The following is a 19,253-nucleotide window of genomic DNA, read 5'->3' as shown; positions in this document are numbered from 1 at the left end:
AGCTTTGCACTGTAATTGGCACAGAGAGGGCTGCCAGGGAAAGAGGGAGCAAGGTGGTATCTGTTGTGAGGTTTCAGGACCCACCCCCGCCCCGGCCCCCACGAGATCTAGCCCGTGTCCTGCTGTCCTCAACCTTGGCTCTGTCAGTCTAGCTGCTTGGAATGGATTCTGCCCCCAAAGACATGGAGAGAGTTGCCCCCGAGCGCTGCTTGTGCCACGGTGGTTCTGGCTCCTAAACCGTCGCGGTTCTGTGTGTGCTTCTTTTCCCGCTGCAGGCCCCGAGCACGGAGTCTGAGGCTCCCGTCCGCCCATGAGCGAAAACAAGCGCCCGGTGGCACCGATGTCTTCCGTCGCGGCCCCTGCTAAGGAACCCAACGCCATGGGCCCCAAGGCGGTGGAACTTGTCCTGGTCAAGGAGCAAAATGGGGTGCAGCTCACAAACTCCACCCTCGCCAACCCCACGCAGACGCCCCTGGGGACCCAAGAACGGGAGACCTGGAGCAAGAAAATCGACTTCCTCCTGTCTGTGATCGGCTTTGCGGTGGACCTGGCCAACGTCTGGCGGTTTCCCTACCTGTGCTACAAAAACGGCGGCGGTGAGTCCCGGGCGGGCTGGGGGGCCGCGGCTCCTGAGTGCACCCAGGCAGGGCCTGCATTTGGGGCGGGGGACGCGCAGACGGTAGGAGCAGAGGGCCCGGCAGCCTCCTGCGGGACCTGCCCTCCCTAGCTGGGTCGCTGAGCCCAGGAGGAGGTGGTGGGAGGCACCAGGGCTCTGCCTTCCGTTTCCAAAGATGACTTTTGCTCTGGAAAGAAAGTCCTCGAACACCCTCAGTCTTGGGCCGACTTCAGTCCGTGTTGTGGTGTTGTGGGCGTGCACAGAGGCCCTCGACTTTGGAGCAGAGCCCTCACCCCGCTTCCCAAACGCGCTCCGGGCTCGAGGCAGAAGAGGAAAACAAGTGACAGCTTTGCCCACAAGTTGAAGCCAGTTCAGCGGGTGCTCGCTCCCCTGTGGGCTCTGGTGGCCCATCAGTCCCTCGAGGCTTCGGAGGAGGGTCTGGAGGAGCCCCCCCGGGAGGGCCTTCTAGCACACCCGCCCTGAGGGGGCAGCAAGAGGCCTGAGCAGAATGGCGGGGCCTCCCTGCCTCCCCCTCCCCATCCCAGGAAGGGAGGCGCGGCAAAGACCCCTCACCTGACGCAGAGCCGTGGGGCCCTGGATTCGTGCTTGGGGCAAGTGCAGCTCCAGGAGGACGGGGCGGCACGCTGGGCGGACTCCGGCTCCTCCAGCTCCCCTGTCCACTGTAGCCCCGGACCGAGGTGGACGCTGAAGACAGGGAAATGGGGAAGGGTGGCACAACCTCCATAGGGTCAGACTTGGACCTCAGAGCCCAGAGGACTGACCCCTCAAGAGGGGCAGAGGCCAAGGTGTGCGGGCCAGGCGGGGTGGGCAGCCCCAGGAGCCAAGCTGTTGGGGGGGCCTGCCCTGCTCCGAGGCTGATCTCATGACTTGGCACAAGGGGTGGTTGGGGTTCAGCAGGGACGTGTCAGAGCGCTGATGATGGGGGCGCCCAGGCGTGGTGGTCAGAGGCTGCCCCACACAGCCCGGGACTTACCTTTGGAGGGCGACCGTGCAGGGAGCTTCCAGAGAAGCAGACGGTCGTGCCCAAGACATGGCAGTGGGAGGGTCTCACTCTGGTGATCACAGGTGGCCTCCCCCAGCCCCCGGGCTGAGCCAGCTGTCCTATCCACAGGCGCCTTCCTGGTCCCCTATCTGCTCTTCATGGTCATTGCCGGAATGCCCCTTTTCTACATGGAGCTGGCCCTGGGGCAGTTCAACAGGGAGGGGGCTGCTGGCGTCTGGAAGATCTGCCCCGTCCTGAAAGGTAACGGCCCTCACACCCTCTTGTGGCACAGGCTGCGTTGGCTCAGGGCTCCCAGAGCGAGCCCCCTACCTGGTGTGTGTGCTCGGTCCTGCTCTGCTAGGTCTCTATGCCCCTCAATGTCCATGTCCCTGACTCTGTCTCTCTCCATCTCTGTCTCTCTGTGTGTGTCTCTCTCTCTGTCTCTGTCTCTGTGTCTCTCTCTGTGTCTGTGTCTCTCCCTGTCTCTCTCCCCATCTCTCTCTGTCTCCCTGTTTCTGTCCCTCTCCTCCCCATACAAGTGCATGAGCTCAGACCCATTTCCATTTGGGTCCTACTGTAGGAGGCCAAGCTGACGGAGGCCTTGGGACCATGTGCCCCTGCTGTCCAGTGAGGCCGGCCTGCTAGTCGCTAGTGGTGCTGTCGTTGTTAGTGAGGCAGATAGGCCAACCCTCCGTCCGTCTGTCAGTCTGTCCTCTGTGCTCCCCCGCGCATCTGTCGCTGTCTGTCCGGCTGCCGCAGGAACGCCGCAGGCTGGGTGGTCTAACCAGGGAACATTTGTTGTCTCGCGTGACCAGAGGCTAGAGATGCAAAATCCAGGTGTGTTGGTAAGACCGATTCCCTCGGAGGGCTGGGGCACAGGCTCCGTTCCAGACCTTTCCTCTGCACGCGTCTCTGGAACCAGATGTCCGTGTCCTCTAAGGACACCCGTCACCCTGGACAAGGGCACGTCCCGACACCCGCACCTTAGCTTGCCCAGCTGTGCGGAGACCTGCCTCCCCGCGAGGTTGCACCAGGCAGTACCGGGCTTTGGCTTCAGCAGACAAGCTTTGGAGGGACGCGGTGCCAGCCACGGTGCTCTCTGTCTGTCTGTCCTCTCTGGATCCATCCAGCTCCCTGTCACCTGCAGGGCATCAGCTGTCTGTGACCACAGCGGTCGTGCATGTCCATGTGTCGGGTGTCCACCTGTCGTCCATCCCTCCGTCCACCACCGTCTGTCTGTATCTGCGGTCATCTGTCCGTCTGCCATACCGACTAGGCCTCTGCTCTCTGGGGGCTTCCGAGCGGCAGGCCAGCTCTCTGGGTACTCACCGAGCCCGCCGTCTGCCTCTACGAAGTCGCGGCACCAGGAAGCAGACACACGTCTGTTGAGCCAAGGGGCTGCCCCGTGGCCGGCCGTTCCATGGTCACCTCACCCCACCCTTGTGGGAGCCCCAGGGAGGACCCACACCGCGTTGTCCCCATTCTGGACGTCCGGGCACTGAGGGTTAGTGGGCTTGAGGGTCTCGCCCTGTCCCTCGTCAGGGGCAGGGGGCACGGGCTCCAACCCGTCTCAAGCCCCACATCCACCTCCGGAGTGCACCGGCCCACCAAGCCACGCTGCCTCGCAGGAGCCCATGGCTCAGGGAGGCCTGGTGGGGGAGACCCGGGATGTGGCGTGGTCCCCACCCCCAGCTTCACGAGGAAACTTCCTGTAAGATGGGTCGTGGCGGTTCCTCCGAAGCCGGAAAGTCAGTGTGTTTGCAGCGGGCGGAAGCCCTCCCGGTCTCCGAGGACGCGCGGGGCGGGTGGGTGAGTCGAGGTCAGAGAGGGCAGCCGTCGGCTCACGGAGGCTATGCCCGGGCTGGGGCTCCCCGGGGCTCCCCCACCGCAGCCGCTGAGACCGGCCGTGAGGCCCCTCCCGCGCCCCGCGCCTCCTCCGAGCGGCCGCTCGCCCACCCGGCCCCGGCCGCCTTTCCCTCAGCGCGCGGCCCCGAGTCGGAGCCAGGCGCGGCCTCCCCGCCTCCGCGCCACTCGCGTCTCCGGAGCGGGGCCGGCCGACCCCGTCCGCGTGCCGGGCCCGGGCGTCCCTCTCGCGGGGTCACTCGCGGAGGTCGAACTTAAATGAGGTGCCTACGTCAGCCTCGTCCTCCGCAAACCCCCGCCGGAGGGACGCGACAGGAAACGGCAGGCCACGGGCCCAGGGGACGGCATGCGGGGGACCCCCGCCCCGGTCGCCCGAGCCTGTGGGGGCTCGGCGCCCTCCCCGCAGAGGCATTTCCATCCAGAGCGAGGTGAAGTGCGCCATCCTCGGGTGACCCCCTGGGGACGCGTGGGGGAACGCTGGCCCCTGCTGCCGCGCGCACTGCGGCCGTGGCGTCTGCTTCCGTGGGCTTCCAGGCTTCTCCCGGACCCGAGCCTGCACCCCCCCACCCGGAGCGAATCCTCTTTCCTGAGCGCCCGCGGCCAGCGTCGGCTCTTCAGAAACTGACCCCGTGCCATAGGGCCACGTCCACGCTCCACACGGCCCGAAAGCTTTGTCCAGTTGTGGAAACCTGTCCGCATGGAGGGCTGTGCCCCAGCCCGCATGGCCCCTGTGGGTGGACTCTCTCTCTCCCTGTCTCTCGCTATCTCTCTTCCCCTCTGCCTCTCTCTCCCTCTATCTGTCTCTCCCTGTCTGTCTCCCTATCTCTCCCTCTCTCTCTCCCTATCTGTGTGTCTCTCCCTATCTCTCCTTATCTGCTCTCTCTTGCTGTCTCCCTGTCTCTGTGCCTCTCCTCCCGCACGGGCGCACGCGCGCAGACCCAGCAGAGGCTAAGGACGCCCGGTCCGATGGGAGGGGTCTGTGCGTTCCTCACCGTGACACGCAGTGACCCTTGTCGGGAAGGCCAGGCTGCTCCGTGAGGACCATCTTTCGTGGCGGGCGTCCCTGACGTGCTCCTGAAGCCGGTGTCCATGCTGCTGCTCATGTGACCCGGCTCTGGTGGGTGGTGGGGAGGGACAGGGTGGCCACACCTGCGAGGCCCGAGTGCCTGCTTTCCCAGGACGCCCCCTCTCTGTGTCCCATGCAGACCCTAACGTGTGACGTGGAAACCCGGCCACCCTGTTTGTTTGTTTAAGATTGTATTTACTTATTTGACAGAGAGAGAGAGATATCAAGTAGGCAGAGAGGCAGGCTCGGGGTGGAGGGGAAGAAGGCTCCCCGCTGAGCAGGGAGCCCGATGCGGGGCTCGATCCCAAGACCCCAGGATCATGACTTGAGCCGAAGGCAGAGGCTTTAACCCAATGAGCCACCCAGGCGCCCCGCCACCCTGTTTTATGAATGTAAAATAAGGATGATATTTTGTACTCAACAGCATTTTAATGTGAAATATCAAGCTCCTCTTTCTAAAAAGAATTTAAAGTGGCTTAAAATGAGACAAAATACACCCAGTTTAATGGAAGGGTTAAATGTTCTAAAGTTAATGTAAAGAAATACTAAGGAAAACAGAAACTGGGGAACTGATGATGAGACCTACGACCGGAGCTCACGCGTGGGCCCAGGCTCCGCCGGAGTCTGGCAGGAGCAGGCCATATGGGAACGCAGGAGAGGGCTGAGCCCGCTACTCTGGGGTGGCGGGTCACTGTCCCGAGCCGGCCTGTGATGAACGACACGTCAGGGGAGCTCGTGAGGCTCTGTCTGCCCCACTCACGGCCGCTGTCCTGGGCAGCCATGCCCTTCCCGCTGACGCATGGGCCCCTGGGGGCAGCGGCTAGTGGGCAGGAGCCTCTGGTGCGAGGCAACCAGGGGCGAGCCCCTGTGTTCTCGGGGGCGACTTCGTCTCCCTGGAGTGAAGGTCAAGAAACCTGGCCAGTGCAGAGGGAGGGCCGTGCACTCAGCGCGGGGCTTAGCTCTTGGGTCACACAGTGGACTCCAATCTGCTCTGCTGTTGGTTCACAGCTGCTTTGAGTTTCCCACGTTCAAGCTGAGGTCTTGCACACAAACTTTAAACCTTAAAACGATTTCAAGTCAGGCATCCACGGTCGGGCGCTGCCCGAGAAAACCTTACGTGATTGCTCTTCCCAACAACACGGCTCCCGGGAACACGGCTGCCTGACACCACGGCTCCCTGATGGCACGGCTCCCAGGAACACGGCTGCCTGGGTGGGTTTGCTGTGAATCACAACCGAGCCTCTGTCCTCAGGAACTCAGGGAGCAGAATGGCAACGTCACGTTATTCAGAGCTGACCACTGCCACTCCGAGAGGCCCTTGCAAAGAAAACTGCTCTTTTCATCATCACGGCTTACGACACACGTTTTCCAAGAGGGTTTACGTACCAGAACTGTCTCCTTTCTAGCACGTTCCTGATGCAGGATCTGTCTGATGGATACGCACAAGTAAATGTCAGGCTTCTCTTTTTGATTCCAGGGTAGGGAGAGATCTGTAATGATGCCCTGAGCATGAGGATTGCTTCTCCTCAGGGGGACATCCAGGAAAGACACCTAAGCCACTTCCTATAAACATTACCTTGAAGGCGTGCTCCTCCCCTAGCTACGGCCTCAGCCACGAGCGAGCAAGACCGGGCAGAGCACCTAACCAGGCTTTAAAGGAGCAAATCAACGCTCCAGGCCAGTCAAGTTGTGTCCGCAAAGCCGCAAAGGAAGTTGAAATGGAAAGAGCTGCCCGTGGAGCCTGGTGGAGCCCCAGAGCGGGGAATGGAGTGGAGCTTACCTAGCACTGAGCAAGAGGGCTCCTGGCCAGTGGGAGGAGGCCAGACCCACCTGCCACCAGGCAGGATGGCACAGCCCCAAGGAGTACTTGCCACTCTGCCCTAGTTCCCAGGGAGCCAGGAGCCCCTCAATGACTGATCCCAAATCCCAGGTTTTGTGATCCTGGAAAGGTCGCCATGCAAGGCCCTGGCTTGCTTTAGGAGACTGAATGGTCACGGCCCCCGGTGATTATCCCTAGATTATCAGGAATGGCCCCGGCTGACCGCGGATGGTTATGTATGGCCCTGGGTGACCCTGAACAGTCATGCATGCTTTGGGTGACTCTGGACAGTCATATATGGTCCCGGTCGTGCATGGCCCTGGGTGACCCTGGACGGTCATGCATGGTCCCAGCTAATCCTGGATGGTCATGCATGGCCCCAGCTGACTCTGGACTGTCATATATGGCTCTGGGTGACCCTGAGTGGTCAGGGATGGCTCTGTGTGACTTTAGGTGGCTCTGGGTAGCTGTGAAATGAACCCTGATGACTGTTTGCCCTGGGTAGTCTTGAGGGGGTATGAGCAGCCATGAGTGTCCATAAATGTCTCTGAATGGCTCTGGGTAGCTGTCGGTGGCCATTGAGGACCTGTGTTTCTAAGGACCATTGGTGGCCCTGGATGGCTCTGGGAGATCTGGGTCTTCCTTGGTGGCTCTGGATGTCCCTGAGTGACCCTGAATGGTTTGGGGTGATCTTTGCTGACTCTTGGTGGCCATAGATGATTCTGATGGTTTTGCATGGCCTGGTGGCCCTGGATGACCTCGGTTGTTGCCGAGTGGCTGTGAGTGGTGGTGGACGGCCACATATGGCCGTTAGTCACCCTGTATGTCTGTGGGTGACCTGGTTCTACCAGGGTGACCCTAGATGATCTGTGTGCACACAGATGGCCATGGTAGGTTTGGGGGTTGGGGTGCAGCCCCTTGTCTGGGATCACAGCATGAAGTCTGGCACCCTTGCTCTCACGAGCGGTCTCTGGGTGTGCAGAGACATGGCCCAGTTTCTGGTGCAGGAGCACAGCCAGCACGGCTGAAGGAGGGTGGGCGGGCACCTTGCTGACGGCTCTCTGCTCTCCTGCCCCAGGCGTGGGCTTCACGGTCATCCTCATCTCGCTGTACGTTGGCTTCTTCTACAACGTCATCATCGCCTGGGCGCTGCACTACTTCTTCTCGTCCTTCTCCGTGGACCTGCCGTGGGTCCACTGTAACAACACGTGGAACAGCCCCAACTGCTCGGATGCCCACGCCGGCAACTCCAGCTCCGGCCCCAATGACACCTTCAGGACCACGCCTGCCACCGAGTATTTCGAGTGAGTGGGGGACCGGGGCCGCGGTACTCACTGTGCTTGGCGGCCCCGGGAAGGAAGGGACACAGGGCAGAGCAGCGCTCCCCCTGCTGCCCCGCAAGGGTGCGGTGAGGACCCCTGTCCCCCTGTCCCCCTGTCCCCCTGTCCCCCTGTCCCGTGTCCGCACTGCAGTCCTCTGGGCTCTTGGAGGCACGTTCCCAAATCCCGCTTCCAGCGGCCCGGAGGCACCCTTGGAGGGGGACACCTCGGTGCCAGGGGAAGGCAGAACAGGCCACGGCTGCTCGGTCCCATGGGTGCTGCTATGTGCCTGGCAGGGGGCTGGCCAGAGGCTGCCTGTGGCAGGAAGGCGAGCCCACCCGGCGTCCGCAGGGCCGCCTCCAGCGTGGGCCCGGGCTCAGCCACACTGTCCTCCCACCTGGGCCCTGCACACAGAAAACACCCTCCAACCTTGCCAAACGGACCTGCCCTATAGGGGGTCCCACTGTTGCTTTTCCTGACAAGTTCCTCTTTCTTTACAAACCAGCACCGGTTCCTGCCCTAGTCCCTCCTCGGCCCCCACATCCAGGGGCCTTCCTGGTGCCCTCCCGTCCCCCGCACTCCACACCACGTGGCCTCCATGATCTGCTGGGTGCGTGGCTCTCCCCAAGTCCGTTCTTCTCTGGGTCCTCTCGGAACCGGCTCCTGCCCCCCTCCCCTTGTCCCCATCTAGGTGACTGAGGCTAGAAGAGCTGTTGATGCCCCTGTGGGTGCATCGTTTCCCCTCAGAATCCAGACACTTGCCAAGGAGCCCTCCTGAAACGATGCTGAACGCGGCTGTCACAGCGTCTGGCAATGCGCTGCCAGCAGGGGGTTCGGTGTTGGGTGGTGGGTGTTCACGGGACCTGCAGACACTCAGCACCTGGAATGACGCTATGTTTCAGACTCTGAGAATCTGAATGCTTTGTTCCGGAATTCTGTGCCCTGTGTGGGCACCGTATCTCCATGGTGGAAAGTGGCATCAAGGGGCAGGAACATGGGAGGCAGGTTTGCCAGGTCTGGAGGTGCGGCCGGGAGCACAGGTGGTTTCCTTGAGTCGTGGTCAGAAAGAGTGTGGCCAGGGCAGGGTGATGGTCACATGCCACAGGACGTGCTGGTGTGTTTAGGAAGATGTTATTGTTGGTTTGGGACTGGAGGAGAGTGCATGTGTGCGAGGGACAGGGAAGGGAAAGGGAGGGGCCTCGAGCCAGACGGAGCGCTCGGGAGGGACAGGCTGGTTTCAGAGGCCAGCGGAGCCCGCCTGCCATCTGTCCCTCTCAATTTGCCTGAAAGACAGCAGCTGCGAGAAACGGAGATGCAGGGAAGCTTTCAAGGGTGTGGGTGGGAATCTTGCTCTGCTGAGCAGGTGAGAATGGTCCAGAGGAAGAGAAAGTTGTTTGCTCTTCTTGGTGAAAAACACTGCACTGCTGTTGACCAGATGTAACGGTGTCTCCTTGCCAGATTGTGCCCGGGCTGCACTCAGCCTGCCGTGATCAGAGGGAAGGGGTCTGCGGGAACCCTCTGTCCCAGAAAGTGGAGAGGCAGACACAGTGGTGGATAAGCACCTGGGGGTCCGTGCTCAGGGCCCCTGCACCAAGGGGAACTTAGAGGTGCTCAGGGCTGTCTCGGGTTCACTCCGTCATTACACCAACAAAATGAGGACTCAGGTTTCCAGCTAGGACGTCTCTTACAAGTCTGAGATGAAAAGCTGGCAGAGAGGTTGAAAGGCACCATGTGACACCACTGGGACTACCTGTCTTTGTTTGGAGGTCTGGAAAGGATTCCACCGAGACTGCAGAGTGAAGCACGATGTCACTGCTACTTTCGTTACATCTTACCCAAGAAAGTGGGGCCTTTGGTGTTTGCCCCAGAAGTGCTGTCCTCAGCCCCAGCACCTGCCCACACCCCCAACTTCAGTCCCTAGTGGGCATGCACAAGGAGACATGGCAGGCTCAGAGCCAAAACCAGAGGCTCATGGCTGTAGCTCCAGGGCTGAGAGATGGTGCAGGATGGATGTGAAGTCTGAGTCAGGACAGGGCCTGTGGGCTTGGAAACCCCAAAACAGGCCATGTAACTCCAACCAGTTCAAATGTCCCCCAGTTCTATAGACACTTAGCACACCTTCACCTACTTTCTACTGTAAACTAGAAAGCTACACGTTTGCCTCCAAGAGACAGCTTTAGCTGCCTCCGCAAAGCTCCATGTGCTGTGTTTCCACTCCATTCAATTCAAGATACTCTCTGATCTGCCTTGTGATTCCCTCTTTGACTCATGGGAGACTTGGGGAGCTTCCCATTTAATTTTGAAATCTTTGGAGGTTTTCTAGATATGCTTCTATTATTGATTCCTGATTTAATTCAGACTGAGTGACATACTCTTCTTGTAAAGCTTCATTATCCCAAAAACATCCTGAGACCTTTGGTGCCCAGTCTGTGTTTAATCCTGGGGGGTATGGCAGGCGCACTTACAAAGAACAGGTGTTCTGCTGTCACGGGGAAGTAGCTGCACTGTGTGCAGGATGGTGGGAGCACCTTACTGTCCACTGTCCCCCCCGCTGCTGAGAAGGAGTATTGACTCAACTGTGATTGTGCATCTGCCTCTCTGTCTTCCCGATTCTATCAGTTGACTTCATTCATGCATGTTGGGGTGGTGTTACAGAGTGTGTGTGTGTTTACGGATAGCAAGTCTTTGAATGGACCCCTTTGCAGTTCCAGGTGTCGCTCCTGGTCACATTCCTCACCCTGAAACTGCTCTGCCTGGCAGCAGTGATCACCCTTGTCTCCCAGTGGATCGTGTTTGCATTGGTACCTTTCCTGTCCTTGTGTTTTTAACCCATGTGGGTTGTATCGTGAGAGCACTTCCTGTAGACCGTGTAGAGCTGTCCCTGCTTTTTCATCCAGCAAAACAATGTCTAGTTCTTAGGGTTCCCAGTCAATAGTTAACCCGATGGTTGGATTTAAGTCTTTTATCTTTATTTTTTTTTCTATTTGTCCCATCTCTTTGTTTCTTGTCCCTCCAGGTATCCCCCTCTTTTGAATTAATTAATTTTTAGGCTCCCATTTTAGCTATGCTATTGGCTAATAAGCTTTATTGTAACTTTTGTGGTCATTTATAGGGTTTACAACGTACATCTTTAATTTCTCATTGTCTACTGTCAGATGACATCATCCCACTTCTCATGTAATTTAGGAGCCTTACAACACACTCCCATTTTCCCAGCCCGTCCCTGGCTGGGTTTTCTTCCTCCAGGATGTTATAACCTCCATGCTATGTTGCTCCTCTTCTTGCTTTAAATAGGTACATTTTAAATAAATTTGGAATAGAAGAATAACTTGTGTATTTACCTGCATAGTTGCTATTTCTGATGATCTCCCATCCTTACGTGGCTTCATTTCCTTCCATCTGAAGAATTTCCTTTAACACGCCTTACAGCGTAGGCTTGCTGGCAACGAATTTTCTCTGCTTTAGTTTTCCTGAAACATATTTTGCTTTCATTTGGGGGAATTTCTTTAAATTGTGATAAACTATACACAACATGAAACGTATCATTTGGACCGTTTTTAAGTGTGTTCAGCGGCACTAAGCACACTCACAGTGCTGTGCAGCCGTCACCACCATCCGTCTCCAGGACTTTCTCATGCTCCCAGACGGAAGCTCTGCTCCCATGCAGCACTGACTCCCTCTCCGCCCCTTCCAAGCCTGGCCCCCGGCACCCAATGTCCTACTCTCTGACTCAATGAGTTTCACAACCTAAGGACTTCATATAAGAGCAGTCGTCCAGCCTCTGTCCTCTGTGTCTGCTTATGTCACTGAGCATGACACCCTCCAGGCCCCTCCATGCTGTAGCAGGTCTGTTTTCTTCCTTTCGAGGCTGAACGATATTCCACGTCCGGACGGACATTTTGTTCATCTGTCCCTGGACACGGGCTGTTTCGGTATCTTGGTGTGGTAAATTGTGCCGCAGTGAGTGTGGGGGGTACAAATGTGTGTTCAAGTTAGTGTTTTCATTTTCTTCAGATAAATACCTAGAAGTGGGATTGCTGGATCATGGGGCAGTTCTATTTTTAATTTTTAGAGGAAATTCCATACTGTTTTCCAGGGTGGCTGCACCAGTGTGCATTCCCAGCAACTGTGCATGGAGGCCTCTTTTCTCCACCTTGCTGCTAACACATGTCATTTCTTGACTTTCTTATAAAAACTGTCCTGACAGGTGTGAGATGCTAACTCACTGCGGTTTGAGGTGCGTTTACTGGGCAGTGAGGGGCGTCGAGCCTCTCTCCCTGTGTCTGTTGGCCAGCTGGATGTCTTCTCTGGAGAAATGTCTGTTCAGATCTGCCCCCTTTTTTTTTTTTTAATCAGATTGTTTGTTTTCTGCTGTTGAGTTGTATGTGTTTCTCGTATATTTTGGGTACTAACCTCCTACGAAATACGTGACTTGCTGGTGTTTCCTTCCATCAGCAGGCCAACTTCATCTGGGTGGTGGCTCCCCTCCCCGTGCAGAAGCTTCCCGGTCAGATGCACCTGCTTTGTCTGTCTTCAAGCTGAGCTTTCTGGAGCGGTTTTCTGTTCGAGAGTCTTAACTCTTTATCTATCCTGGATATTTGTCTCATGTCTGATGTATGATATGGAAATATTTTCTCTCATTCTGTGAGTTTCCTCTTTACTCTGCTGATAGTGTCTTTGATGCACAAAAGGTTTTTTATTTTGATGAACTCAATTTACCTGTTTTGTCATATCAGAAAATCCATTGAGAAACCCAAGGTCACAAAGGTTTACCCCTACTGTTTCTTCCGAGAACCTGCAATTTTAAGTTTTTAAGTTTAAGTTTTAAGTTTAAGTCCTCTGCCCATTCTGAGTTAATCTGTGTCATTCCCGCTCTGTGCCGGTGGCTGTCTGTAGGCCCTGGGGGCGGTCCCCAGGCAGGGTCGGTATATGCTGGCTCCCGCGCCGCGCCAGTGGCCCTCTGCAGCATCCTGTCCCCTAAACTGTCTGAGGAGGTTCAAGGAAGTTCAGAGCCAGATGAGTTTTCGTCTTTGGGAGGGAATTGAACCTGTACAGACACGTTGGTTCTAGAGTTGATCTGAAGTGTTTACAAGTGAACCCAGCATGTGTGGGGTTGTGGAGCCTGAGCAAACCCCCCCGGCTAGGAGGCTACACGGGCCACCGGGCTCCTTTCCTGGACAAATGAGTAAATGGCCACCTGCCTCCAGGCCGAGGTGTGTGACCCACATGCATGTGTGGGGGCCTTGTGAGGAGGCCAAGGTGTGACGGGGCTTTCGGGCATGTGGCCTCACCCAGCACTGTCATTCTGAGGAGATTTCTGTTAGTGACAGGAGGCTGGGGACAAGGTCTGGCTAGGGAACCAGGACATGGAAGGGGGAGGGCCCTGACACAGAGACGGGGCTTGGAGGCTTTGGGAAGTCTCCTGCCAGGGGAGGGCCCAGGGAGGACAGGCGCGGGGAGGACAGACCCCTGAGGAGGACAGACCCTGGGGAGGACAGATCCGGGGAGGACAAGCCCTTGGAGGACAGACCCAAAGAGGACAGGCCATGGGGAACAGGCCCAGGGAGGACAGGACCAGGGGTGGTGAAGCCCTGGGGAGGACAGTCAAGGCACAGCCGCCTGAGTGTTGTCCCAGCAGGGGCCTCCTCCTCCTCCTGCCCTGGGAGCTCCAGGTCCCTGACCTCACACCACATGTGTAACACACAGCACATGTGTGTGTCTAGTGGGGGCAGGGGCTCGCGTCACCTCGGGGGGTGGCCCGCACTCTAGAAAGGAGAGAGGTTGATGTGACAGTCTGGACAGTGCTGGGCAGCTGGGAGTGCCATGGGCTCTGTTCACGCCCCTCACCGCCGCCCCTGCCACAAGCCTGATTCCGGAGTCTGAAAACCCGAATCCCTCCACATGGTCCCGTGATGCCTAGAGCCAGTGGGAAGCTCTGGGATCTGGAGCTTTCTGACCTGGGTGTCCGGATTATTTTCTTTACCTCACAAACCTGGGCAGTGATGGCTCCTATCCTAATGGGGCCTGTCCACCTCCTGGAGCAGCACAACCTGGCATCAGCTTCGATTCAGAATCCCAACTGCGAAGGTGAGGCAGCAGGTGCACGACCCACGTGACGGTCCCACCACCGGTCCCGCAGGTGGTCGGTGGGTCCGAGGGGACGCCGTGTGGGGAGGCGCCCAGGTCCCTGCAGGTGGTTGCAGGGACCCCCGGGGATACTGGCGCGCAGGCCGTGCTCCACCAGCCCGCAGTCCCGCTCTGTCTTCACGGCCTCATGTTCTGTCTTCATGATGGATCCCCTCCCGGAGGCGGGTCTTGAGCGAGCCCAGAGCAGAGTAATCCTGAGTCTGTTACCTGCGGACCCTCCTCGAGGCCGCGGGAGCCGGGAGCCAGCGCCGTCAGCTCTTCGCCTCAGAGGCATCTGCATGTCCTGCGTTACTGCTCCGAGTCCGCTCAGCCTCAGCCCTGCACATGGGACCCTGGCCCACCCCACGGTGTCCGCACCCCTGGGCACCTTGCATCCGGTCCCTGAAGCTCCTTTCCTTCGGATCGGAAGCACCCATTCCTCTCCCAGCTCCAAAATTCAGGGGTGCTAAGGGTGAGAGGTGAGGGCTGGGCTGCTGTGGGCTCCCTCGAGCGCACAGACCCCACCTCTCAGCTGGGGCCGGTGGGCCTGACCCTCCGGAGTGGGGGTCTCCGGTCCCATCAGGCTGGGGCACACTTCTTCGTGTTTTGGCAGAGGTGGGGGAGGAAAGGGCTCTGGGCAAACTCAGCTCTCCGGTTCCAGTTCTGGGTGGTGGGGGGCCGCTCGTGACAGACCCGCCTCTCCCACCCTCTCCTCCGCAGGCGCGGCGTGCTGCACCTCCACGAGAGCCGTGGCATTGATGACCTGGGTCCCCCGCGGTGGCAGCTCACGTCCTGCCTGGTGCTGGTCATCGTCCTGCTCTACTTCAGCTTGTGGAAGGGAGTGAAGACCTCTGGGAAGGTGAGGCTGCGGGCCATGCCAGCTGCGGAGTGGGCCGGGGGCCGTGGTAGGTTGGGGAGTGGAGAGTTGGGCTGTGGTAGGTTGGGGAGCAACCATTGGCCGTGGTTAATGATGGTGTCAAGGGAAGGCACTCACAGCAGGGTGTTTCCAGCATGACCACAAGCACAACATAAATAGTTTTTTACTGATAAAAATATTTTGGTTTTTATCTGGGCACCCAAAGCAATTTTGACCAAAATGTGCCCATTGCTTGCTATATCCGGGTAGTGACGGGCCGACACCCAGAGCCTCAGTAAGGACAGGCTACTCCCTGCCCCCAGCCCAGGGCCCACCGTTTACACACCACATGAGTGTGTATTTGCACTCTCAAAATTCAGTGCGTCTCACTCCTCAGGAACTCAGCAGCCCCCTCCCCGCCCACTGCTGCAGACCAAATGCAGAAGAAGAATGTCCCTTCTTTGCCAGATTATCTGTCCCATTTCAGTCCTAGGAAAGTTTCGGGATGGAGGGCGGCAACGCCCTCTGCAGGGACCTTTGCTGAGCCAGCACCCTGCAAATGTGTGGGATTATGGGCTTCCCAGCAAAAGGCCACCCACCAGGGTGACCCTGAGGCCGCCCTGCCAGCAGGTGGCTGGTGCCACCTGATGACGCTGTGCTCTCCTAGGTTGTGTGGGTCACGGCCACCATGCCGTACGTGGTCCTCTTCGCCCTGCTTCTGCGAGGAATCACTCTCCCTGGGGCCATCGATGGCATCAGAGCGTACCTGAGCGTAGACTTCCGTCGGCTCTGCGAGTCTTCTGTGAGTACGCCCTCCGCTCGCGGCCCGCCGGGCCACACGCACGGGCAGGCTCCACGCCATGGGACTACTGTGTTCTGGGGCAGGAGATCCCGGAGGCAGTAGCTGGGCCGGAATTTCTGACTCAGCCTGTAGATGTGGCACATGCAGGCAGCCCGGGCAGCCCGGCTGCACGCGGGACCCCACCAAGCAGGGCTCACCGTTGGGTGACATGGGCATAGCCGGGAGCTGAGTGGACCAAATGAGAAAGTTAAGGGAGGAGAGCCCTGCTGTGTTCCTATGAGAACTGACTGAAAGGCGGCTTCCAGTGGGCGTCCTTCCCTCGACCCATCCCCCTTCCCGGAGGAACCCTCTCAGCTTCTTCTGACGAGCGCCGTTGGGCTGCCCAGCCTGTGCCAGGAAGCGCGGCCGCTTACCTGGAGGGCAGGTCTGAGCTCCGGCTCTGGTTCATCTTGGTTGCGTGAACCAGGGCTCCCTCCCCAGGAAGCCAAAGCTCGCTGGTGAGACACTCATAGCGCCCATGGCACGAGGGAGGCCAACTCACTCACATCAAATACTAAGTCTGCAGGTGGTCCACACACTACTTCGACAAAGAGAACGATCATTCTGTACCACAATACTCAGAGACAGCCTATGGAAGAGAGGGGCTTGGCCAGGCCATGGGACAGACAGAGGTCTCCCAAGAGAGGGGGAGAGAAGGGGCAGCAGCATTTTAGGGAAACAGGGCCCAGAAATGTGAGTGACCGTTGGCCGGAGGCAGCAGGGATAATGGAAAAAGTAGCATTCTCAGGAGATCATGGAAAATGCAGGTGCCCTCGATTTTGGCAGATGGTGGGGACTCCAGTGGCTACCCAGGGGACTCACTGTGGCAGGGCCATGAGACATAATGGGGAAGGGTAGCTGGGGTGTGGGGGGCACGAAGCTGGGGACAGGGGGATGTTTGGAGGATCATTACCCAGAGCCACTAGGTGTTGGGGAGTCGGGTGTGGCACCCACCAGGATGCAGGAAGGCACAGCCCTGAAGTGGAAATGGGTAGGAACAGATAGAAGGGGAAGCAGGTGTGGCTTGTAGCCCCCAGGAAGTCTTCAGGAGTGGGGGAGCAGCAGAAGGAGGCACCCATGGACAAGGGCAGGGAAAATGGCACTGGGTGAGCCACTGGGAAGTCCATGCAAGGACAGGCAATGAGGCCAAGAGAACGGCAGATACATGCTCTGCACGGGCAAGGGAAGACAGTGTCCACGCCAGGAAGCCAAGGGCTGCCGCAGATATGCTTGCAGGGGGAGTGGCTGTGGGGTCAGTGGCCAGAGGCCGTGATGAGGAAATCAAAGAAAATAACATGAGGGCAACATAAAGAAGCTAGTGCTTGGGCAGGAAAACCAGGCAGCGCACAGGAGGAAGCTAGATTGGTGCCCGTGCGTGCACAAAGAGGCTCACGTGTGAAGCAAAGAGTAAATGACAGACGAGAGGTTGTCAGAAATTAGACAATAGAGGACAGGTAGAAGGTGGAAGACGATAGGTACACAGAGATAGATAATGGATGGATGGACAGACAGATGGACAGATAGACGATAGACGGGTGAATACATAGATTATGATGATAGTTGGATGATGGATGGATGGACAGATGGACAGACAGACGGATAGATGGGTGATGGATAGACAGATGATGGATGGATGGACAGATGATTGATGGATAGATGGACAGATGGCTGGATACACAGATGATGGATGGATGGGTGAGTGGATGACAGGTGGACAGACGCATAGATGATAGACAGATGGACAGGTGATAGACGGTTGGATAACTATGTGCATAGGTAGGTGATTGATGAACACATAGTCGATGGGTGGCAGATGATGGATATCTTCGACAAACCAGTGTGTCTTGTCCTCTCCAACCACCTGTCAGCTCGGGGCTAGGAAGGGGCATAGACCAGGACAGAGCAAGCCTACAACCCCTGGGCTCCAGTGAGCCTGCGGTCCCAAAGGGACAGGCCCATGTGATCCCCCGTCCAGAGGGTGGAGCCATTCCTTGTCCTGCTGCAGGGTCCTGGCTGACCTTTGGATAGCGCAGGGGCGGCACCTCACTGGCTTGGGGTCATCCTGGGGTGTCCTCCCGGGGTTCCTTCTGGCCCAGGTGCTGCCCATACTTCCACCCCCAGACTCTTGGTGGCCCCATTCAGAGATCAAGTGGTCCTAGGCATCCTTCTCTGGGGCTTAGCTGTTGGAGGAAGGCGCCCCAGATGCCCCCAGGGACACAGCTGCAGGAGCTGGCCCTGATCAAGTCAAGGGCTCCCCAGCCCTATCCCAGGCCTGACCCTCACCCATCCCCTGGGGTTCGGTCTGGAGTGACCTGATGGAGCCCGCCGCAGGCTGGACGCCTGGCCAGCATCCCTGCTGGTCTAGGGCAGGTCAGGAGCAGAGGTGCCACACAGGGGCCCTTCCAGAGCAGACAGGACAGAAGGGACATCTGCTGTGTCTCTTCCCACATCCCTGGCACTCCGGACCTTGCTCTGCTCTGACACAGAGGCTGCCCTGCATCCTGGGGATCTGTTTCTGGATCCCTGTACGGACAAGGGTTCCTCCTTAGGGGTCAGCGTCCTTAGATGGCATCCAGACCCTCGTTCGCTCGCCTGCAGCCCTTGGGGCAGTCGCACAGGGTGGGACAGGTCTGGGCTGGGGCACAGAGTCCCATCCCGGAGGGCTCCCATTCCAGCAGGAGAGGAGGGGCCCAGTGGTGGAGGAAGGCAGTTCTAGGTGGGCCCAGAGAGGCTGCCAGGTGGGTTCCAGGATGGGCCCCGGACCGGGTCCAGAGCTGGGTGCTCAAGGCGGCAGTGAGCAATGGCCCGGACACTTGTCCGGGAGGCACATCTCGGAGGGGGCATCACATGTGCAAAGTCTCAGGGGTGGGCACTGACTTGGCAAGGGCCAGGCGCGAAGCAGGGGCAGGGCTCTCCCAGGACTATGGCCCCTGCCTGCGGTGGCCAAGCGAGCTGACTGATGGCCAGCGCAAGCGGGACGGCAGAGCCGAGGCCCCTTGGCCCACTCGCCCCTCAGCTACTTGAGGCTGCACGCCGAGTCCTAGCCCACTGCCTGGAACACACTGTCCCTGACAGCGGGGTGATCCCGAGACTCCGGGCAGGCTGCCTGAAGGACAGCGGCTCTGCTGGCCCTGGTGCACGGGCCGGTGGCACTGCCCGGAGCCCTGGGTTCCGGCCTCCTCTGCTGCATCCTGTCCGGCTCCCTCGTGAGGTCATACTGAGGTCAGTCACCCTGGGGCATTCCCAGCCGAGCTCTGCTGTCATGGTCTGAGGGTTCTCACCCACAGGCCTGCACCGTGGGCTGTCTGGACACTCAGGGGCAGTCCCCAGGGCCAGCCAGCTCCCAGAGCCCTCAGATAGCAGGTGTGGTCCTCCTGGGGGTGATGCCGGTGGTGGCGGGGGGTTCAGCTGCTTTCCACCCCCACCCGGGGCTGTGTAGGGGTGAGGCAGTGCCCACATGCCCAGGTGGTCTCTGCATCACCCTGACAGGAACAGTTGTGGCTTTTTAAATACCACACAGTGCAGCTAGGAGCCGCGGGCTTACACTCAGCACATGTGCGCCCCAGCTGCGCTGCCCCCGGCGAGCACTTGCGCTGTCCGGGCTTCACGGCCTCTCCGCGGGTATCGCCATGTGCGTACCGTGAGCCTGTGGCTTTAAACGCCGCGGGAAAGACGCGGACATCCGTGGGCACGTCTGACCAAGGCGGCCATGTCCGTGGCATCATCATATGTGACCTGCAAGTC

General features: G+C 58.7%; 1 protein-coding gene across 1 annotated transcript in view; it reads left to right on the top strand.

The window, feature by feature from the left end:
- The first annotated feature begins 310 nt into the window (after positions 1-310).
- Positions 311-19,253, top strand: part of SLC6A3 (solute carrier family 6 member 3) — a 33,425-nt gene continuing 14,482 nt past the window's right edge. The window contains exons 1-5 of the mRNA XM_032861932.1: positions 311-596; positions 1,749-1,880; positions 7,446-7,671; positions 14,533-14,671; positions 15,336-15,470. Of these exons, the coding sequence (XP_032717823.1) occupies positions 311-596; positions 1,749-1,880; positions 7,446-7,671; positions 14,533-14,671; positions 15,336-15,470 (918 nt within the window). The remainder of the gene's footprint in view (positions 597-1,748; positions 1,881-7,445; positions 7,672-14,532; positions 14,672-15,335; positions 15,471-19,253) is intronic.

This window comes from Lontra canadensis, unplaced genomic scaffold (assembly GCF_010015895.1).
Source record: "Lontra canadensis isolate GAN:19392208 unplaced genomic scaffold, GSC_riverotter_1.0 scaffold22, whole genome shotgun sequence".
NCBI lineage: Eukaryota > Metazoa > Chordata > Mammalia > Carnivora > Mustelidae > Lontra > Lontra canadensis.
The sequence above is the reverse complement of the archived record's forward strand: the minus strand, read 5'-3'. Positions and strand labels throughout refer to the sequence as shown.